We start from the raw sequence: 23335 nt of genomic DNA, 5'->3' as shown, positions 1-23335 counted from the left end.
CAGTGCTGTGGACTCGCATGTTTCTTCCGCCCTTATTGGTGCACTAAAGTTTCTAAATGGGAGTTCTATGCTTCGAGATGTGCATACAGTAAATGTAATGTGACTAATAGGTAAGATTTTAAGGTGGCGCATGCTCTGCCTAGCTGGTAGGTAAAGTGAATCCAGTCTGTAGAAATTAACGCTTCCCAAACGGATATATTGTTCTAGGGAGTTGGTTCCAAGCTCGCTAATATGACCGTCTAAGTAACAACGTGGATTTGAAATACGTCGGGGTACTGAAAGTTGTTCGTATCATAAATTAAATGTTTTGCAGGTACTAGAAGGCTTACCTTGCCGAATCCGTGTAATGACGGGGTCACCACAGCTCTCTGGTGTTTTTTCAACGTTTAGAAGGTACAAATCTTTGCTCGGGTCTTGCACAAAATCGTGGAATCTTACCAGTGCCCCACCGCCGTAGTAAATAAACTGCAAGTTGGGAAGACGCCAACGTAATCGCTCCATGAATTCCTGGCAATAGTCGTAGTCTTTCTCATCTACGTAAGATAAGGGACTTGGTATTAGAAGCACAACGAACGATTTTCCTCCAAGGTTGTCGCTAGCCTGGTCTGCGTTGAGCAGCTCTTCCATTTTAGAGCTCGCAGTACTTAAAATAAGCGGCAAATTAAAACCAGCTGGGTCTGTAACGGATACATTTAGTAAAAAGGATTTCATTCTTTCACTACATTATTACACCAATAGTGTGATGTCGAATTCCAATTCTCGTAGACGTTTATAATGTAGTCTGTGGTATTCACAATCACTGACGTATCAAAAGCTGCAAAAAGAGTCACCGTACTAGCGTGGGGATGTATATTTAGGCCCTGGAGAACATAACTGCAAAAAAGTTTGCGCTTGTTTATATTTTTTTTAATAATACTACTTATAAAGTAGTTCTTTAAAAGTACTCACGCAACGTAATCAACAACCAAGTTGTACGGCCAGTAAGTATCGACAAACACATATATATGAGTCATAGCTGTAGTTAGGTTGAACCGATCATTCCATGGTTGAAACGGAAAATAGTCCATAATTGCTAAACGTAATAGAAATGTGTACTTTAGTGTGTGTTTGAAGTGCATGTTGAACATATCGGAAACCACACTTTGAATAAAAAAGAGCCAGTGGTGTTCTAGTGGGGAACTTTATTCACGATTGTTGCACTGGAACATAGATCTTATTTAGGAAAAAATATAGGATTAAATAAAAACCGCAAAGTATCAGTTTATGTTATGGGGACGGGAAGATTGGCTTTGAACTCTGCTGCTGAACCTCTTCTGCTATCATAGTAAATACACCTGTCACTGAATTAGACTATGAACCAACAAGGTTAATACAATTGTAAGCAGGCTGGCTGCCAGGCCCGAGACACCGCTATAGCATCCCATATTGACCATGGACATAATGTAACGCCATTGGTCCGGCGTTTGGCACTCGTTTTGTGTGCAGGATGTGGTGTTAGAGGTAGCTTGGACTGACAAATACAAGTCTGGACACTGGGTGATAGTGTAGTAGCCGTCGCAGGCACTCGAAAGGTCGTAACTATAACTACTTCCAGTTATTTGCGAACAACTCTGATCAACTGAGGTTGATGTGGAGCTGGTAGTTGAGTTCTGTTGCGGCCATGCATATGTACGAGAAGAACATATGGTGTAACTTCCTCCATTTTGGGACTGAATGGTTAAATACCGATTGGCGCCAGTTCCGAAGAAATAATTGGCAGAGACTCGGTAAAAGTTGACCTTGCCAGGTCCCACATATTGGGCCGTTTGGTCAGTGCCCCAGCTACTCGTGTACCAGTTCGATCCACATCGTGGGTTAATAATGCGACGCGGAACTGCAAAAGAAAATACAAATTATCCACAAATTTAAGGTGAAGAATTAAGGTTCAACTACTTTGGATTATTCGTTTTGCTACGGGTCCAGCAGATGTCGCCGCTGTACTGCCCAAAGTCAGGGAGAAAAGATCCTGGGAGGGATCTCGGACAAAGCTCGAGAACCGCTGAATGCTTCCACCGCCATAGTATATGAAGCGCAGGTCAGGAATTTGTTCTTGGATGTACTGAATTTCTGTAGTGGCGTAGCTCGAGTCGCCATCATTAACTGTTTGTTGGTTTGGGATTATTAAAGCCACCAGAGAATGGCCGCTCAAACTCGAATTTGTTTTTTCTTCATTCATTAAGTTTTGTGTTAGATTCTGAATGGTCCGCAGCACAGTAGGAAGACTGAACCCCTGTGCATCTGTAGAAAGAGTATTTAAATTAGGGTAATTATTATAGAGTTTAAGCTTTACATGTCGCCTGCGTCGTCACATTCCATTGCTGATAGACATCAGTAATATAGTTTGTGGTGTTCACAATAACCGATCCGTCTTGTGCCGAAAGTATGGTGACAGTGCTGGCATAGGGGTGGACATTTAATTGCTGGATGACATAACTGAAAAAAGTTAAATTAAACTAAGATGTATATTAACAGTTGGCAAGACATCTTACACGACATAGTCCACAACTGTGCTGTACTGCCACGACGTATCCAGGAAAATATAGAGGTTGGTCATTGGTGTAATGACGTCCGTCAAGTCAAGGTTGCTAGTCGCCGTGCAAGAGACATCATTTAACGATTGTGCTGTTCAGGAAAAGTCAAGAGAAACGAAAATCGTAATGCACACGAAAACCGACATTGCATTTAAGTGGCTTTCAGTATTTTTGCAAACAATTTCGAGTTAATTAATTGCAGTGAAATTCGAATCTTTAAAAAAAACATGGGCTCTGAATAAATTCAAGGTGGTTCCGCGATGAAATCGACATTGAAAAAAGTAATAATTACTTACGCACATAGGTCACCAACGATAGGCTGGCGTTACCAGCAAATTGGGCAATAGTGGACGGAGTGAGGGTGACCCGTAGCTGCATCTCGCGGTCCAACACTTGAGCAAAGGCGCTAGCCTGAGCCTCCATTTCCTGAGATGGCGCAACGTTTGTAAACTGGCTTTGCCTACTGCAGGCATTGATCCCCGAACTGAGGACTCCATTTGTGGAGTAGTACATGCGAAGCAACTGGGAAAGCTTAAGGCTGGATGCCTGAGTCCTCCAGGCGGCCACATTCTTGGCAAGAATCAAGCCATCTAGGCCGCCACGGATTTCCGCATCGGTCGCCTCAAGATTGTAGCCTTGCGATAAGAAGTACCAGTGGGGTAAAACTGTGTCATTCCATCCACCCGTGGCTCCGACAGAAGCTACATTGCCGCTCGACCCTGGGACCTGGACCAACGCAACTTCTGCCAGGTCTCCGGCCAAAGTAGCCGCCCACCGATTGTCAATGGAGTTGCCTGTCTGGGACTGTCTGGCACGAGGGCCCGCGTTCCGCTGGGACGCCAGGGCCAACAGGGTATTCAACTGGACAGTCTGCTGCTGGACGCCAGCTGCTATTCCGGCAATAACGGTGCCGGCCGAAACCGTGCCCCAGCGGGTACGAACGAGGCCATCCTCAACGGGGCACTGACTTATCACTTCCGTGCCGGCATAGGCCCAGTCGGAGTCCATCTCCAGTCCCGCGGAAGACCGTCCCCTCTTCGGACTGGCCCCTAGCCATTCGACGTCCCCAACGAAATTGTTATCAAAACCCTTCTTCAAGGATCGCGGCAGGCGCTGCGCTCTGTACTGAGAGAGTTGGTTGCACACAGTGTTCTCGTCGCCGCGAGGGTTAGTGTCGAAGGTGCTCGACAGCATAAAATGCAGCGAGCATCGCTCCACCCTGGTCAGGGAACTGTTGGGGAAGCTGTTGGCGTTTCCGGGAATTAAGCGCGATAGCAGTATTTTGAACTTTGGAAATTGGAAGCCGGTTGGGCTGTACGGAAGCACTCCGTTTCCGGCGTTGATTCCATTGGCCTTCTTAATACCATCTTGGCGGAAACGGTGCAGCAAGGATACCGCCACGGTGCGGATGTCGGCTTGCACACCTGAAGAGCTGGCGTAGCTGTTCTCCACCTTCTCGATTAGCGAAATGAGCGTGTCCATGTTGGCCGGAAGACGATTGTCCCGATTCATAAAGAATGATGTGTTGTAACACTCAACCAGTGATGGTGGAATTTGCAGCATCGTGTTCTCCTGCGCCTGTGCAACGCCCAGGAAAAGGGACGCGCACAAGCAGACGGCTGTTGCCAGAAAGTTTTTCGTTTTCATGGTATTTCGTTTTCGTTGTATGCCTTGAATAGAGTAATAGGAAAGTTGAATACGCAGCCTATAAACCTCAAACTATGAATTGACCATGACACGAAACTTTTCTAGCTTATTGGTACTATCGTCATATGTAACTCTGATATAGGCAGGCAATACTCACACACACTGCTTTCCTATCGCAAGTGCCTTATCAATGGTCAGGGGTATTAGCTCTGGATGTCTCACTATATCTACCTAGATATCGAGAAAATGTACCGTTTTCATGCCATTTTTTACTGTAGTTAGCCGAATACTTGGCCATTGACTAAAGAAATATTTATTTTCATTAATAGCTGCCCACAGATGTGTTTTTGAAATGCTTATATATTTGGCCATCTCCGCATTTACAAGACCACGCAGAGCGGCGGTTTTACGAAGGTAACACCGCTCACAAATATGGTGTTATCAGAATAAAAATAAAGCGCGATAGGAGCAACTCATGAGTCAAGTATACTTTATATATATTTTGAAATCAGTCGGAATCATTTAATAGTGTTGTTCGATCCACAGAGTTTGTTTGGAAATGCAAAGATGGCTTTAGTTATAAAGATGACTTTGTCAATAGATATTAATCATTTACTGACATCCATTTTAACTTTTTCTTTAATTTATTTTCATTATCCACATCACTTTGAGCTATTATCTGTGTTTAGACCACTTGTTAACAGTTTTTTTTTAGGCAACGAAAATCCAACGTTTAGATTAATTTAATTGAAATGATGTATATAAAATTTAAATTTGTATAAAGAGCCTGCTATCTCAATTTATGAAAACGGCAATTTAAACACAAATGAGTCATGTAAACTTTAGTATTACTATATACGGGAGAATTATCAGTTTATATACGATTTCGGGAGTACTGTCGTAGTTTGTCCCATAAAGATTGGTAATACCACACAACTGATAGCAGCGATACTTTGCGGTTGGCAATACATAGGAACATGAGTCAGGTGTAAAATACACAAATAAACGTTGAGGACCAACGCCCCAGTTTTTTAAGTCAACCTATTTAAGGCGCTTTGATTAGATAACAAGTTCAACATTTTTAAAAACACGAATGCTTATAAAAAAAACCCTTAATTCTTTGGTATTTTTCTTCTTACTTTTAAGCACAGAATACCGAAGATGCACTAAATAACAAAAGATCGATGAATAATGTTTTAAAAACGGGCACTGTTCTTTTTAACGCACTTTAAAATCGTACCTTTTCACCTGCTCGCCTTTTCGTACTGAACGTCAACTCTTCTACCTTGTTAGAGCTTGCCCAAGCTTCGAATAAACCTGCTTATCAGTAAAAAGTGATAAGATATGGTTTGTTGGGTCTGGGTAAATTCTTGTGCAAAATAACTGGCTTGCGTTGCACAGTGTTTAAAAAATTTTCGTTGACATGCTTCTATCTATTTAAAAGCACATTTATTTATTTTTAAACTATCGAAAACTACTTTGAGATGCAAAACACAAAATTAACTGCATTCTAGATTCGTTAACATCGAAGCAATATTGTAAAAAAATAGATCCTTGCGGTGGTCTGTGGAAGTTAAATATAATTTATGTAGTAAGTTATGCAGTTGGAAAATGTTTGGATCGTTAAAACTAATTTTAACTAATTAGGATAACCGCATTTCTCCGAAGTCTAAAATTTAAATTTTATATGAATAGTTAAAATGAATACATTTTAAGTTACGTTTACATTTACTTTTATATTCCTTTGGGCTTGTGATAACGCTAAGTATAGGCCGTAGGGACGCACAATGTGTACAATGTCTACCAGCTCAACTGGGCAACGTTGTGGGAGCCACGCGGAGCTACTGGAAGCTGCTGGTGGTCGCGGTCTCCAATCTGAGCGGGCATAAAGGTTAAGGTGCAATGTTCGCGCAGGCCTGCGCCGCACTTCCCTTTTCAGATGTGGACTGGATTGGTAAAGGTGGGCCTCCATCAAGGCCTTCAGAAAGGAATGGCGCACTTATTGAGCCCCTAGTTGCTCGCCAAGCTCGGATCCGACTTGGTGACATTCGGTATCTATTAATATGCAGTGGGAGAACATTAAACCCTACATACAAACAAAAATATTTAAATACAACTTGCCTTAAAAACGAGTCGTTTAATTGAAAACCTTGTTTATGTGTGGCGCTACTCTGTGGATTCCATTTTGAGCACAAACTTTTCCATTACGGTATTCAGGCGCTTGCGTTCTTTCAACTGTTGTTGCATTAACTCCGATATTTGAGTGCCCAGAGCTAATAATGCCGTCGTATTATTTTCAGTTCGCTGGGCGTTTAAGCGGGTTTGTCTGTTTAAATCGCGCAGTTCCTTAACTATGTCCATTAATACCGGAACAGGGTTGTGGTGCTCCGTTTCCAAAGAATCTTCATCCTCCAGCTTTCGTTTTTTAGGAGAAATACGGGGAGTATTAGGGATTAGGCGTGGCTCTAACTTTACACCCAGATTCCTATTATTGATAGGGCTTTCGAAATCTTCGTCTTCCTGATCCTCATATTCCTCTAGAATCATAAAAGTGTTAAATAAAACTTGTGTTACTTTTAATGCCTTGGTTTGTACCATTATCTGACAATGTGGCGTCATCGTGGTCAGATTTTATGCTTTGCCGAGACTGGCCTTGAGGCAACTCGACTTGGGCCTTGGGGCGGGCTTCAACGATGGTGTCTGCCATATCGTACAAGTCACAGATCACAGCCACTGCATCCTCTAGAGGTGTGAGAGTGTCTTGGTACAAAGATCCTTTGCCAGTGACCTTGGAGTCCTCTAGACGGTTGTTGGTAATCTTTTTTCGAATGCAGCTCTTCCAATCCTTCCACACCTGTGGACTCGCCACTTAAGAAGACGGCTTTTATATGTACATAGGATTCCGAAAGACTTACTCGCTTCCACTCGCAGGCCTCTTTGACAGGGGGACCTACACTGTTGAGCTCTTTCGACAATCTTTTCCAGGCGGCCTCCGCAGCCTGCTTGTCCCCTTTTAGGTAATTTTTCGATATGATTGGATGCCGCTCCATAAATGCAACAAATATGGCATCCTGCTGCGCGGTTCTATGCTTTCCCCTACGCACAATTATTAAACAATTAATGTTTTCACAAATGTTAGTTTGAATTACTTACATGACTCCAAATTGAAGTTACAATCACGCAAAGTTGGCGAGTTACATTTTTGAATTCGACAAGTGCTTCCTCACAATAACTTATCGTTAATAAATTAATATCTTCTAATTTATGCTTGTATTTTGATTTTTGTTGCCAACAGCGACCAGTGTGGCTGCCATTTTAGCTTTTTTATGGCTAGATATTAGAGCGCACATTTCGGTCATCGACTTTCCCCACCATGGTTCAATACATGGCTTTAACAGAAATGCGGAACAGGGCTATCGTTATCGCTGTTAGAAATCTTAACATTTATGTTAGTCTTAACATTATGTTATTACACCATGGTTCAATACATGGCTGTAACAGAAATGCGGAACAGGGCTATCGTTATCGCTGTTAGAAATCTTAACATTTATGTTAGCAAATCGCTGTATTCTAACATTTTGAGTACAAAACAGAGTCTCTTACAGCGTAAATGCTAAAAACGACTGAGTTTTCTGCCAAAACTAATGAATCGGCGCATTAAGAATATTTAATATTTGTACTATTTTTCTGTTAATATAAAAAATAAAATGTCTAAGCTACTTGCGCAAAAATTTTGGTATATTCGTATAGACTCCATTTACAAAAAAGAACTGTGACACAACTGTTTCAGAGACCACAACCATGTAAAATACGAAAAATGTAATTGTAAATAAAAAAGCCGGTTTTCAAAAATGTAAAACCAGTTTATTCGAAAACATGTTAACCCATGGTTATGGTTGGAGTTGCAACCAACAAATATACTTATATTTGATCAACAAACGTTTTGCAGCAAATAACTAGAGCTCGATGTAGCCACTGATCTTTTTCCTTTGACTCACGTATAGGAAAACATTTACCATAAGGGGATGGGGTAAAAACTTTAATGGAGGCATAATAGAAGTTTGCGAAAAATGATTGAAAACCCAAAAATAGTAAATTTTAAATTTATATTGCACGATTGAGCGAAATGCAAATTTTAACCAATTTAGAAATGAAAGGAATTTTATTATTTTTGGGTACACGTGTTCGTGTAAGCTCACCATCATCATCTCCATCATCGCTTTTTCTCATGTCGTGGTAAATCCATTAAAGTTTTTAACTTGTGTTTTATGTACTTGAGCGCAAATTTGATGCCCGCACGCAATAGGGCGTTTGTCTCCCCATTTCCACTGCTTTCTTCACCTTCAGCATCCTGACCGTCAGAGTCCAGCCATCATTTTATTGCACTTGAAAACTTAATTAGGCCAAAATGCGGTGTGAACGCCTATTGATGTAGGAGAGAATTTCTGTTTTGCCAGCTGTGCGGGATTTTTATTACATGCATCAAATGTAATTTGTTACAAATTTGATGTGTTCCTATCTTCTTAAAAACGGCATAAATAAAAAAGTTGTTGGTAAGTTTTGGGGGTTGACGGAGATTGAATTGAAGCTGCTTGTGTTGATGGGCGGTTTTTCTTCTGACCCATCATTTAAATGCGTTGCAGGTTTTATGATCGGTCAACTTTTGCTTTCACCTGAGAGGTTGTGGGCCAACTATAACATTTTTGCTAAGATTGGAAACCTTAGGGGCTTAACACTCCCCTTCCCCTCACTATACCCCAAAGCTTACACACATTTCAGTTATGTCGAACGTGTTCCTTCTTCATATAAATGTAAGAGCCTGCACGGAATGCCACGGAGTCAATTTAAAGTATCCCAAGTATCGGAGCAGGGCAATCACTTTGTACCAAAAATATGTAAGTTAACCCTAGGGGTCTTCGTTTTGATTTAACACTACGGGGCACTTTGCGCACTGACACCATTTCTAATTTTACTGTTTTGTAAATCAAGTTAATTAGTTAGTTAACTTGATCAAATCAATAAAAAGTACTGTTGCTTGGATAAATTCTCATTTTCCACTTCTCTGTCTTTTGGAAAAGTATTTCTTTTTTGGCTCCACAGTTGGTGGTGGAATATACACCACAGCCCGAGGTGTTTTTTGTGCTTAGCTTGTTTGCTTCGTTAGCATTTCGAGAATTTGCATCAAAAAATATAAACAATTCTTTTTTTTATTGGTGTTGAAAATATTCTCAATCTAGTTTTGTTTTATCCTGGAGTGTGTCTAACAATCTAAGTGCCAAGTTGTGCCCCGACAGGAGGGTAGTCAAATTTATTATTCAAATTTCCGCTGCTGGCTAACTTGCATTTATTATTGAGCATTACAACCATATATTCAGAATTGTTTTAATTCACTTAAAAATACATAAATTTGACTTTACATGCAAGGCGACAACTCACGTGCCCCTGAGCGGTATGTATGCTTCCTAATTTTCAATGGATACCACAAAGTCTTCGCGTGTGTGAGCAAGTGCGAGCTGCTCGTTAAAAGCTACAAAAATGTCGCGAGAGAGACTTTAGTTAAGCTTGCTTAATTCTTTCAAAAACACACTCTGCTGTCTGATGATTCGTTAGTTGATCGCTCGAGTGCAAACACTGCAGTTCATCGCAAGCCCACATTGACAAAAATCTTATCGTAAAACATTTGTTAATAAATCAATACTTTAAGCATGCTTTCCCATTGGTATTGCGAAGGTCTTGGCTTGGCACTGTTATGGTTATTGGCGCTTGCTACCCCTACTCGTGCGAAGTTGCGTAAGTGATCAACTGCTAAGAATGGCGATCGAGGCCTTTAACATCGTTGTGGGACTCGCATATATACTGAAAAAAACCTAATAACTTTCCTGGTAGCGTCCACAATCAGACCATGCGCCCGCGATGATCCTGAATTGGAGCGCTGCATCATTAACGCTGTCTACAAAATAAAGCCACTTCTCGTTCATGGAAATCTGGGAGATGGCTATAAAACTCCTCCATTAGAGCCATTGTCGCTAGATAATATCGAGCTAGGACGCAGTAGTCACTTTCAAGCAGTTTTTACGGATCTTGAGGCCGACGGAGGGAGTAACTTTATAATCGACCGTCTAATGTATGTACGTGCAAATATGTATAGAGATAACGTTACTGAGTTATTTATATTTTGCATAAAGAGCCAAGCCGTTAGATATATCTTACGATCTTTGGATTACCCTGCCACGCATTGACTTTAGAGGAAAGTACTCATTGCACCTGAATTTGCTACTGCTAGATATAAAGGGAAGGGGAAACATGCAGGGACATTGTGGTAGGTCCTGACTATAAAGATAATGATAAAAACCAATTGTATTCTTTCCAAACCAGAAAATGCAAAAGCATTTGTTAAAATGCGCGGCGCTCGCTATCTGCGAAATGGTAAAGACTATGTCAAATTTACCAAGATGACCATGCGCATTGATTTCAAGGACTTTAAATTGAACCTAGAAAACCTTTTTAATGGCGATCGGATTTTGGGAGATGTGGGAAACAGTCTGATCAACAACAATCAGGAATTATATATAAACGAAATTGTGCCAGGCTTAGAATACGGTCTTTCTAAAAAGTTTTTGGATGTCGCGAATGAAATCCTAGCGACGGCGACCTTTGATGAAATGTTTCCCCCTGGAAGGACTGTAGTTAATCCCATTACATATCCGTCGTCAAAACCATTATCGGGTTCCGGTCCAGCTATATTTGAACACCCGGGCTCTTCTCGAAACCCCGATGACAGCATTTTATAAACTCTATAAGATTGCAATTTATTTATTTTCAAAAAAAAAAATTTTACACCCTTTTTAAAGAAAATTTTTTTTGTAAAATAAACAACAAAAACATTCAAAACAAGATTTTTCGTTTGTGATAAGGCCAAAAAGTGACTTACAACGAAACCAAACATAGTTTTGAGCACCTTATGAATAAAGTTAACGAGCCCAAACACTTTTTGAACGGTTAATAATTTTTAGCCAATTTTTGCATTTTTGGTATCATCATTTTTTGCGAAAAATGTCATCTGATTCAGGCTTTTTTCTTTATAATTTTATGCAATTTGTTCCATATTTTAGATGATTTTTGTGTGTTGTTTGGCGAAGAAACAACTTACAGCAAAACAAAGAATAGTTTTGGAGACCAGAGAAGCCCAACTATCTATTTGATTCCTTGGAATTTAATTGTCATCCCCTTACCCGTGGCAAAAATACGAAAAATTGTTTGTTAAGAAAATGGCTTAAATCCAGCAACTGAAAGCCCATAAGTTTTCTTAATAATGTCCGATTTCGGATTGGTATACCACAAAATGCTTGTGACGTAATCCCCCAACTGCACCTTTAGTTTGGTTTCGATTTTTGGGTCGGTATTTTTTTCGCATTTTTATAATGTAAGCCCTAGAAAAACGACGTTGCAAGCTCGGGCTGTAAAATATATTAGTCCAGTGCAAAAATAATTGTTATTCGGTATGGTGTCTTACTTTTTGGTTCCCCATTTTTTCTGACACAGGTCCATTTTCTTCTGGCGTTCCTGGAAAACACAGCAAAACTTTTTAATCCACTACCAAACCAGGTTTTGCATATTGGGCTTACACTTTTAAAATGTGTGTTCACCTCCTAACGGCACCGCGGGGACAGTTTAAAGGGCACATTTATACACTTTTTCAGCTCTGCACCTGTTCAATGGGTCAGGCGAGCAGCGTTCTTTCTTTGATTAATCACCGGCAGCGACAAAGATGAATTTACAGAGATTTTTTCGTTAAAAGTTTTTACTTTCATTGTGAGGAGTGGGCAGTTAATTGCGTTGGATGGACTTGAGAACCACCATCACCCCAAAAAAAAAGTGTTGCCCCCCTGGTGAAATTCAGCTGGCTCTAATTAAATTCATGCGACGCAGCTGTCACTGGCAAGAAAAAAGCATTATCGACTTTTAGGCGCTTAATATTTCAAATGAAAATGTTTTTGATGTAAACAGAGGAAGTCAAAGGAAAACCTTGGCAACATCTTACACGTCCGTACTGGCCAATGCCTTGCAAAGTGTCGCCGGCATTAATTTCATTTATTAATTTTTAACTACGCCCGCGCACCAAAATAAAAGGAACTTGATAAATGAGGAGCTAGCAGGAGAAGCATTACGTAGAGCTTGCGCTGGGAGGTGGTTTTAAATCTTTTTCTTTTCTTTCATTGTGCGCGGCCCCATTTTTGGTTGCTTCCTTTTTTCCATTGCTTTTCTCTTCCGACCTTTTTTGTTAATTTTTTTTAATTCTTTGCTTTTCACTTGAAAGACGCTCAAAACGTGGAGATGCGCCGAGGCCCGTTAATGTCCTTTCTTTTATCATTAAGTAGAAAACGTGGGTGTCTTTTTGGTGGATGGTTGGTGGATGGTTCGTTTAGGGCGTGGCAAGTCCGTTTCCTTAGATAGGATGGGGGTGATGGGGATACGCAGGTATTTCAGCGGCCATTAGAGAAAAGCCTTACTCTGTCGGCTTAAAGTTCTAAAGTAGCTACTTTTAAACTTTGATGGAACAGCGCACCTTATGTATACGGCAGAAGACATAATGTTAATAATTAATAAGCAATTTATATAAAGCGCTTACTTGTTAGAAATGGCGTTCTAGTTGCACCAAAAAATGTAAGAGATTTAATTGTTTTTCCCAATATCATTTAAGTCACACAAACTAGATTTGGCTAACATTGGTTTCATTCCTGGCAATCTGCTCACAGTCGCAAGTGCAAGCAAACTGGGCATTAGGGTAGAGATCCACGATTGTTGGCGATGCGAACCGCTCTTCGAAGGAGGCGTACTGGCGGTGGTGGTGAATGAAGTCAAGACTGACTTTATCGTTGAATCTGCGGTGGGGCTTATCGCCTAAAACTTTATATCTCTGAAAAAGTTCTCGCATTATTTCATTGGGGTACTTAAGATAATTTCTTGGGATGGGGTATGGGGTAACTGCCACATTACATCTTAGTTTTGGTTCATCCTGCATCACCGATGTCTTCACATTGTCGTTTTCCCACATACCTTTTTGGATTTGACCAGTTAGCATGTGATAGAACACTCCCTCACCGTTTTTGTATCCACGTGCAAAGTGTCCTTCATAACGGTTTCCATTTGCTGGTTTTTACAATACATGTTATAGGGGAAGTATATGTTAAACTCCTTTAATATACGAACCGTAAAACATGACCCCCAGCCCGTGTCGAAAATCAGTCTCCCACTCGCCCGCATAGATGCTCCCATCTTTGTACCATTGAATACCCAGACCGTGTCTTCGGTTTCTCAGCCATTTTCCGAAGTAGACGCAACCGTCGGGATAAAACTGCTTGCCCTCGCCACACTTCATGTCGTCGTACCACCTTCCTGAATATATCAGATGTACATCAGTCCCACGTTTGCGTAGCATCGATCCGACTCCCTGCCGCTTGTTCATCACCCAGTGACCCTCGTAGACTAGCTGCCCTTCAGGCTGCTTCTTTCCCATAAAATATTGTGAACTTCGTTTGGCCGTCTTTTTTACGCCCCAGCCATGGTGCTTGTTGCATAGCCAGTAGCCGGAGTAGGACCCACCTCCTGGATAAAAAAAGGTGGCTCTCCTGCCTGAGCTGCAGACAGGTTTATTGGGGCAAAAGTAGCGCTCCAAACAGGTACTCATGCTCAACGAAAATTTGACCTAGACGTTTAAATGTATGCTAATGTGTAATTTAGTATTTTATCATTTGGACACACACTAAAACAATTTCGAAAATCGATTAAACTCAAAGGAATTCGTGGCAAAAAGAATTAAAAGTTTCCCTTTTTAATAACCTAGAAAAGAAACATTTTGAATTAAAATACGCTCTGCAAACATATACGAAAATTAAATTGTATCGATATTTTCATAACTGCGCCTTATATTAGATAAGAACGGACACTTTAAGGCTTATTCTCCAAACTTCCTAAAATATTTAAGGAGATGTGCATACCGTACCAAACTACATATACATCATTTACAGGCTTAGCCGAACCTTTCCACATGTCAAAATCACACCTTACACGTAAAAGTTTTTTTTGTTAGGCTTGGGCTTGGGTTATACAAATCAAATGCAAATTACAGCAACTCTAAAGTTTGTAAAGCAAAAAAGGTGAGCGGCTGTGTATAAATTGTGGTCATTGATTGGGTCGACCTTTTATGTTGTTCAAATCTTTCGATGGGTGCAACCCTCTTTGGTTAGCGTCAAAAATCTATTATTAAAAAAAAAGGCAAAGAGTTATAAATGCCGAATATATTTTTGTACTGGTGATATGCCAAAAACCATGTTGTGCTTCTATGGCATCATGAGGAATATAAATCACTCGTAAAATTAGAAATCAATAACTGATTTTTGTCATATTCTTGCATGCTTGTCCAATTCGCCCACATATGAGAAATATAGTTATATACTGGCTTTTTATAAATTAATGACAAGGAAACTTGCAGTATACTATTAATTACAGATTAACTACCTCGATTTCTTTGCTCTCAACTCAACCAAGCCAATGGTTGATCAGTTCTGATTATTTCCATTTCCGGGTGTAACTGAAGCGGATATCTGCCTGTGGGCAAAATAATTGCAAGTGACAGGCGCTTTAATTTTTCTTCTTTTTCGACAGCTTTCATTTGCTCCGGACTGGGTAGCCATGTTTATGATAAACTTAATTCAGTGTAAATGAACGGTCTGCGGGGTAATGGATATGCGGAAGGTCTTTGAAACAAATCACAGAGGAGCAAATTTTCGGTCTTGTTTTGATAAACTTCAAATAAACAAATCAGGGAAAGAAAAGAAAAAAAGAGATACTGTAGAAGGTAAAACTTTTTGGGTTTTCGGTTGAGTGAAATGGAAAATTTTAATTGCACTGACTTATGAGTATCAAGAACTGCTTCAAATATACATAAATAAATTTGTATATGTTTATGAACAGTTATTCAAAGCAATTTAATATCGAAATATTTTTTATTTCTGAGAATTTACAAGAACGAGAAAGCTAACAATTGCGTGACGAAAAGACTGTTATGTCTGTATCATCACGCATGGTGATGCTAATGAAAGAAATATTTTTTATTATTTTAAAATATGTTATCGTTATGAGTCTTCCACTAAAATTGTAAGGTTATCTGTATAGGAAGAAAAGGTTTGCAAATCTCGAATCATTAAGCGTTACCAATTGAGGGGATTGACCCAACTCTTATGAAGTTTACATTTTCAAAAAGTGCTCACAGGCGAAAACAAGGACAGAGTGTGGCACGCACACGAAATACGCAAATTGCAGATTTTTCTTATTAAGTTCATGTCAGATAAGCCGAAGAGCGTGGGGACGTACACACGGGAGCCATAAATTTTTTGGACCGATGCAACCCTTGAAAAACAGCAATAATTTCTCTTTGTTAGATGGTTCGGTTAGGTAGTGAGCTTCTTTTCTGTTCGCAAACTCTCACAACCAGTATTAATGAAACAAAACTGCTTCAGCAACAGCGTTTTTTTTTCAGACTATTCTTAAACTAAACAGATCCTTTATATTTCTATTCACTTTCCAAATTAAATAATGTATTTTATATTAGCAATGACAGTGAGCGCTTTTGTACCAACTTAACTATATATGTATGTGTACACTTGATCACGCCCCTATCATTTTATAACAAAGGGTGATACTTGCTAATGCCTTTTTGCAAGGGGTATTTCCCTTAACATATTACATAAATATATATAGATATTCATTGACAATATCAATGGTGTAAAAGAGTAGGAGGGATGCAGCTCGTTTCAATTTTTGTATAGGTGGGAGGAGCCCATTGTTTTAATTTAACCCTTTTTAACTCAACCCTTGCCCAGTGGGCAGTGACCAACCAACCAATAAGGTTTAAGCAGCTGGTTAACCCTTTCCGCTAAATAAGGGTGGCAGCGCTTGCCACACCCACCCAGCTGCAGCCCACCTAGAAGTTAAACAAGTTTTATACACTTTGACAGTGCTTTAGAAACAAAAAAGTCTTGAGATATATTATAATATAGTTATGATACCTACCGGCCCTTGTATCTTCTTGTTAATCATGGTACACATTTAAAGAAATGGTCAAAAACTATGTGTCTTTTAAGGGAACTCCATACAGTTTCTAAGGTTTATATGATTTACTCGTATAATAGATTTCTGCAAAAAATACAAAGATATATCAGCTTCGCCAGGACGAAATTAACCATTTTTTGACATATCAAAACTTTTCTTCTTTGATTTGCATGCGCAAAGTTTCTTCAAATGGAAAGAAAAGCAAAGCACGAACACCAAACAAAATTTGTAATGGAAATAAATTAACAGTCCAGTGATTATTATCAAAAGCAAAAAACGAGGAAGCCTAAACAAGTGCCTGTCCTGTGGTCCTCCTATTCCTCAAACGCGTCCTGCTTTCTAGCGACCAATTCAGAATTAGAAAAGGGCATAATTTTAATGAACTTTTTTCTGAAGTCCCGGCCAAATAAATACTCTGGTAGCCAAGGCAGCTGCCAAAAAGGGACTTATAAGTTTGCATTCCCTTTTGCCCACTTGCCTTTGCTTTTGAGTTGTTTCGTGAGCTTCTTTGATAGAAGTTTGTTTTTCAAAGGTTTTCTTTTCGAAAATAAAAATTATACTATGTTGATCTGGGCTGGTTTAAATAGCAGACGTTATTAACGGCTCTGACATTAATCAGTAAACTCAATCGATGTCGGTTGTAATTGCACCGCTGTAAACTGAGTGTTCAGTCCCTTTATATAACTGTTTTCTAAAATGAAACTCAAATTTCGAATGCTGCAAGCCAAAAATAATAGGGGTAGCAATTGCTCTGGTTGCAACACCTGCTAAAAACATTTTAAAACAATTTAACTAGGTATGTAAAACGAATATACAGAAATTACAGTTACATTGAACATCTTAGTTGTACACCATAAAATTAATTGTATATTTAAAACGTTTATGATAAGTATACATATTTAATTATTGAGCTGGCCAATTTTAAAAGCATTTTAAAATTGTGTTCCCTTTTTTTGCAAAGAAACAGTGGCATTGAAAACAAATAATTGATAGTTTTCAATAGTCTGGGGAGAAACAAATCCGAAATGATTGATTATAGGTTGACCAGTCAGGTAGCCATTTAGGGCCGCAATTTGCTCGTAAGCCCAATCTTGCCTAATATTTTACGCTCATTTAGGGCATTACTGAAACAGCCAGCGGATTGTCTTCCACGCACCCTCCTTCCAACAATAGCCTTAACTCTTGAGCGGGCCCAAGAAGAATTGCAACTGTGGATCAAAGGATCACAATGAAGCGGATGGGAAACTTAAACCGACGCCCGCTTGACATTTGGCTGCTAAACAAACAAATACTGAAAAAACCGGAGAGAGGTATAAGAACGTAGAAAAACGGACAACCTGGCATCTAACGATTCAGTGCGGGGGTGCGGCCCAGGTCAATCAAGGCCTAGAGCCTAGCGTACGTTTGTGCGCAGTTGCACTACGGTGTTGCCTTTCCTATCTGCAAAGAAAAAGAATATGATTCCCCTTCCTTGGTAAAAAATTGAAAACTGAAATTGAAATTGTGTCATTTCATGCCAAGACCTGGAGCGAGGACCGGGAAGGAGCCAGGGCCCATATACACCTGGTCTTCAAGCAGTTTTATGCTCTTTGTGTTTTCTGCTTCCTCTTAACTGTCATTTTTAATTGTTTGCGTTTAACGGTTATCAGCCGGGTACCAACGAATACTGAGAAGACCAAATTTATCGAAATTTTTGTTTTTCCTCGGGCTTTTTATGGCCTGAACTCTTGACGTGGCCAGTTGCCCATTAAGCTTTCTTTTAAGGGCCATTCAGCCCCATTCTTCGCTGCCCGCTCCATGCCTTTCTCTATCACAGCGCTTTGCACTTGAAAAATTTGCGCATGCACAGCAATTTCTTGTCTCGTCCTTTACTTTGTTTCTCATTTTCATTTCCCGTCTTGCTTACCCCGTGTTCCAATCTTAATTTTTTGTTGATGCTTCTTTGGGGTTGAAAATAATTCATTTATGCAAATGAGGGGGTGTTTAAAATTAAGCAAAAAGCACGTAGGCCAACGAAGCGGTACCAACTACAACAACAGCAAGAGAAGAAGGCTATAATGAAGGAGGTGACTAGCAAAGAATGAAGAAGGAAAAGAATAAAGCTTCGCAAAGGCAATAAGGGCATTATACAACTTTAGAAACAACAGGGTCCCCTTTTGGGATGAAGATGCGATTTTCCAGCTTTCGTTTAGCACCTTTATGAAATTTTTGACCGATCCTGCTTATATATGCGGCTTATATACTACCTTCCAGCCCAGACTTGTAACAGTGACTGGTTTGTGTAGGAATGAAAAGCCGGACGGACTGAAATGCCATTATGAAGCGCCTGGTCATGTCAGTCAAAAAAAAAGTACACATTACGGATCAGCAGGTATCGCATTCAGTTATCTACCATGCAACATTAACCGGTTCAAACTGCCTCGTATCGCAAAATAAACAGATCGTTTTTCTCAGCAAATTGATAAAGCCTAAGGGTTCCCCATTCCTTTTGCGAGTATGACCCTTTCCAGCGCCAACCACAATCGCAATTCAAGGCACTGAGAGGAGTAGCTGAGCCTGATCTTGGAAAAACATGACATTTATTACGCTCTATTAGCGATGAGAGGCAAGTCAGACACAATAAAAATCGGGGGACGGCAAAGTACGTATGTGACGGTGTGAGGTCATGCGAATCCTTTAGCGTTTTGAGGGTGAAGCGTATGTGTGTGATTGAAAAAAGGCAACGATTTGTAATGCTTTTGGTGTGAGATTTTTTATGCAAATAAAAAACACACATGCTTGGCCGCAGGAGTAATAGGGGTAAATCTGCACCAAATGTTGACGCGTGCTGCCTTTGTGGCCAGAACTTACGCATATGTGACTGTTGACGGGAAAAAGCGTGCTACTGTCGCTGGATAGGTTGTGCTGGTGGGGCGGGGGCTTTGTTGTGGCCGCGGGGAGTTGTTTGTGTTTTCTTTTTTCTGTTTCTCCATGCTGAAAGGTTAAATTCTGCCACTGGGCACATAATTTTGTCAAGTGCTGTCAGGGTTTCCACACTCCGCCCCCTACCGAACACCAACATGTTTGCTTTGTATCTGCTCCTTACTGGCACAGCCTACAGTGTTTAATGGGAAATTAACAACTTAATTAATTCCAATCCCATTTATCTTCAGTCTCCAAAGGAACCTCATCGCCAACAAAATCAACAAATTTTCTTGGTCAAACTTTGGCACATTCGTATCCCCTTTGCTCCAATTTCCTTGCCTATATCCTGTCTTCTTAAAGGAGATTTATTTATGCGCGTGTAGCGATAACACACAAGAACTCCATTAGTTTAGACGGGCTTGGAACTTAGCATCCATACAATCTTGACTTATGTCACACAATATTTTAAAGTTTGAATATATATTAATTTGAATATGAAATTTTGAAACCGAATTCAAATAAGCAAATGTATGGCATGTATGGCTGTAAAGCTTACCCAACAGCTGGCAATGTAAGAATAAGTCCATTTATTAAAATAAACCATGTTATTAAACGATTTAGAAGTCTAGTCTAAAAATAAACCATCTTCCGGGCGAACAACACTATATTGAATTTTATGTTGATTTCTTCGTTTTGACCGCGGCATTGAATTGAGAATAATGTAATATTTTTTTAGCTGCTAAAACAATCACCCTCGAATCGCTAAGGCTTGTTATACATTATGAACTATAAAATATTCATATGAGTTTTCCTTGTACTAAGGAAACACATTAACGAAAATTGGTTGCGTAGAGAGAAATGTGACCAAAGCTGAAGTCTTCGCTGAGCTTTCCTGGCACTCATCTAATTGTATTAAAATAACGACAGTATCAGAGACAGTACACAGGGCACCCAAGCTTGGGCAGGGAAAATTGCAATTCCTTGCTAGGCATATGTTGCGTTAACATCTTTTCGGCACACCACCCCCAGAGCTGTCTGTCTCCAGCTTTTCAAATTTTATGACATTTTTATTCGCTATGGTTCTGAAGCCCACGAATGATGTCAAGATACCTAAGTTCTCTTAGTTCCCATTTCTCTCCTGTTCACTTTGAAGGCAGATTTTCGCAGAAAACAAAAATATTTTTTTATTTTGGTAATTCTAAACGCTGTTGTTTTCGTGCGCCACCTTTTAAGTTTTTATATCCGTAATTATTGGGGTAATTGTTTTGGTAGTTTCGCTAAGGGCTGAGTCTAAAAGCTTTTTAGTGTCCATAGACGATATATTCCGCCATAAATTTTAGAAACAACCATGTGAGTCGTACTCTCCACTGCTAATTCTTGTAGTACTCGATATTTTTATGTATCTTTATTCGTAAAAAGTCACTTATCCAAAAGAGGAAATATTTGGACATTGGAGGTTTCTTTCAGTTGGCACCTTAAACTCTAGCATTTCAAGGAGTTTTCGTAATTATGTAAGCAAGAATTAATTAGAAAAAAGTGCTCTTTTATATCAACGCAAAATAAATAAATCCATTATAATCAGCAAGAATAAATAGTCGAGAAAGTGAAAAACTCTTGTATAGATGCGAAATGAAAACTAAACCCAACGCTCCAAAACTGTGCGCAAAGTGAAAAGAAGCGGTAAATGTAGAAATGGAAAAAGTCCAAAGGGCTCTTAATGAAAACGAGTCGAATACAAATGAACAAGATGCTACGTGTATAATATATATGTACGTATGTATTCATTGACAAATAAATATACCCTCTCAGGCTGGGCTTCATCATCAACCTTCTTGGAGGTAAAACCCAAAGCAACAAATAATATAAAAAGAAAAAACCAAGCCAAAAGCCCAAGAAGAGAAAACGTATTGAGTATAGGAAAAACAAGAAAGAAAGTACTGCAAAAAAATAAAATTAAAATATCGATCAATAGCGGTGGTAACGAACTCCAACCCCTTTGTTTGAAGCAAGATTACCAAATGAGATAGAAGTCGAAAGGGATTCGGAGCAGTCTTAACATATAGCAGAATCAAAAAAGAAATTGTTGAGGAGGTTGTAATTTGTATGAAATGCGTTGGCGTAAAGTAAAAAGTATGGTTTCAAACAGACAACAATTTTGAGAGGGAGGTGATAAATTTCAAATAATTAATGAATGAATAAATACGAACTTTTTAAATTTTTTATTTAAATTGGATCTTATTTCTCATTTCTCTCTTTTTTTTTAAGTTTATTCACCCTTTGCAAATGAGCTAGCTGCTTGGATGAAATAAGGCTCACGCGAGAGGAGGTGCGCCCACAAGGAGAAAAACACACTTTTCCACATTATCCCCTGACGGCGACGTCAACGCAGGCTGCGCAGTTAACGGCATCTTCGGCGTGGGCTCTATTCAAATTCTCTACTCTTGCTGTAGACTCGCGATTTTCGTTGTTTTCGCTTTTACATTTTTTAATAGCTATAGGGTTTTTCTTGCCACAGCCAGTGCCGAGGGTGGCACATTTTTTTCAATTCCCCCCTTAAATGACAACCCTGCCAGCCACTTTCGGCTGTGTAGGCTTGGCACTTAAAACGGTTGCCAGAAACTTGCTGAATTGGTCGCTGACGCCGTCCTATTTCATACCCAGCCGGTATCTCACTCCAAATTTTTTTGCCGCCTCTACCACTCCGCACTTGCGGTTATTAAATGTTGATAGTGTAATTTTGTATTTAATAGAAAATGACTAAAAAAAATTATAGGGTTTTGTTAAGTCTTTTTATTAGTCTGGCGAGGTGGTCTTAAAAAAACTTGTCTTAAAAAACTTTAAACTAACTTAATAAATAAACTGAACAAACCAATTTATTTAGCTTAAAATTTAACAAAATCGAATAAAAACCAGTTTAGCACTTGTTTAATTAAAATTTTCTCATTTATTTAAATCTAAAAGCTCATTTTATATAATATAAAACATTGAATGGAATGAATTTATTTTGTTTTGGCTAATTACAACTGGGCATGACTGCCCCTGAGGCCGTTGTGTTTATCCCTTCTTTGACAGACTTATTAAGAAATTGCTACATCGATTTTTTTTATTTATTGTTTTCGTTCTTCAACATGTATTCAAGAGGCCGCTGGCAAGTCCAAAAAATTGGGGTTTGTCTAACTTGCGAAGTCACGGTCTCCAGTATCCAGCAGTTGCTACTGCAGATAGACAAAACTTTATACACAGTCAGTTTTTTTAAGAATTCGTAGGGGTGGCTCTAAGCGATTTTTTCATTAGCCACTGCACACCCTTTTATATCCAAGCTTGCTTAATGAAAAGCCACCGTCAAGAACTGGAACGCCACGCGTCTGACAAAAAATGAAGAAAAAAAAGACAAGCCTAGAAAAAAAAGGAATACTGCACCACAATCCGAAATCCTTCTTTTAGCAAGTTAAGTGAGCAAACAAGATCTTCTGCGAAAGGCTAAGTATTTTGTTTAAGTATGTATAATATGCTCAAGCGAGAAAGGCATGACTATGAATTAAGATTTACTATGTAGTATTCAGGAACACGATCCGCATTATTTTGATTTAGCGTAGAGTGAGATAAGGCAGAATAGATTTCCTGGCTAAATGATCGAGACTTAGGACAACTGACTGTGATGAAATTCATTTATTGACGAATCAGTATAACTTATTCCCTTAGAAACCTAGCTGCTATTTGTGGCCAGCACACGTATTTTTCGCAAGTCTTCGGTCGATACATTTTGTTTTCCTGCTGTGCACGTGTGTTTGCCAGTTTCAATATTTACCTCAAGTGATGTCACGGAAGCAAGCTTTTTTTTATACTAACTGTTGGGGAAAATAAATGGGGCAGTGGGTTTGAGTTAGTAAGAACCATGTTCACCTTGTTTGAACATGTGTCCTTTCTTTGCGGATTGACCGTTCTATTTGAAAAAGGCATTTGGATCAGGATACGTTTGAAAATGGCAAGGGTCAGCAAGCGCAGTTGGCACCGCAGGACATGCCTACGTCGATGGAAGGGGCAGCTGTCAGAGCCAGGACGTAAGCCCGCAAGCCTTTGAGTTTTTGCGCTCACCTTGGCGA

At 39.6% G+C, this 23335-nt stretch overlaps 4 protein-coding genes across 6 annotated transcripts; 1 reads left to right on the top strand and 3 right to left on the bottom strand.

The window, feature by feature from the left end:
- Positions 1 to 1161: 1161 nt before the first annotated feature.
- Positions 1162 to 5496, bottom strand: LOC108095203. 2 transcript variants are annotated; one of them, XM_017196211.2, is made up of 6 exons: positions 5357 to 5496; positions 2867 to 4240; positions 2529 to 2661; positions 2330 to 2472; positions 1933 to 2277; positions 1162 to 1873 (listed from the first exon to the last, which is right to left on the bottom strand). In XM_017196211.2, the coding sequence occupies exons 2-6, from the start codon at positions 4215 to 4217 to the stop codon at positions 1338 to 1340; spliced, it is 2508 nt and encodes an 835-aa protein (XP_017051700.2). In that variant the 5' UTR covers positions 4218 to 4240; positions 5357 to 5496; the 3' UTR covers positions 1162 to 1337. The 2 variants fall into 2 exon arrangements, with proteins under 2 accessions (XP_017051700.2, XP_043064121.1); XM_043208186.1 differs by having other exon boundaries at positions 5458 to 5481.
- Positions 5497 to 5649: 153 nt separating this feature from the next.
- Positions 5650 to 7530, bottom strand: LOC108095205. Its single transcript, XM_017196212.1, has 6 exons — positions 7371 to 7530; positions 7133 to 7313; positions 6813 to 7071; positions 6339 to 6754; positions 5950 to 6272; positions 5650 to 5886 (listed from the first exon to the last, which is right to left on the bottom strand). Coding segments are annotated over exons 1-4 (813 nt in total). The 5' UTR covers positions 7373 to 7530; the 3' UTR covers positions 5650 to 5886; positions 5950 to 6272; positions 6339 to 6383.
- A 2305-nt stretch (positions 7531 to 9835) lies between these two features.
- On the top strand, positions 9836 to 21565 carry LOC108095248 (protein takeout). 2 transcript variants are annotated; one of them, XM_017196276.1, is made up of 4 exons: positions 9836 to 10007; positions 10104 to 10341; positions 10403 to 10536; positions 21498 to 21565. In XM_017196276.1, exons 1-4 carry the CDS (start codon positions 9923 to 9925, stop codon positions 21539 to 21541), a joined length of 501 nt encoding a protein of 166 aa, XP_017051765.1. In that variant the 5' UTR covers positions 9836 to 9922; the 3' UTR covers positions 21542 to 21565. The 2 variants fall into 2 exon arrangements, with proteins under 2 accessions (XP_017051765.1, XP_017051764.1); XM_017196275.2 differs by lacking the exon at positions 21498 to 21565 and adding an exon at positions 10593 to 11182.
- Positions 12175 to 13946, bottom strand: LOC108095247 (MORN repeat-containing protein 3). Its single transcript, XM_017196274.2, has 3 exons — positions 13428 to 13946; positions 12847 to 13367; positions 12175 to 12783 (listed from the first exon to the last, which is right to left on the bottom strand). Exons 1-2 carry the CDS (start codon positions 13903 to 13905, stop codon positions 12928 to 12930), a joined length of 918 nt encoding a protein of 305 aa, XP_017051763.1. The 5' UTR covers positions 13906 to 13946; the 3' UTR covers positions 12175 to 12783; positions 12847 to 12927.
- Positions 21566 to 23335: the final 1770 nt, after the last annotated feature.

This window comes from Drosophila ficusphila, unplaced genomic scaffold (genome assembly GCF_018152265.1).
Source record: "Drosophila ficusphila isolate 14025-0441.05 unplaced genomic scaffold, ASM1815226v1 contig_414, whole genome shotgun sequence".
Classification (NCBI taxonomy): Eukaryota; Metazoa; Arthropoda; class Insecta; order Diptera; family Drosophilidae; genus Drosophila; species Drosophila ficusphila.
This window is presented reverse-complemented; position numbering and strand designations above follow the sequence as displayed.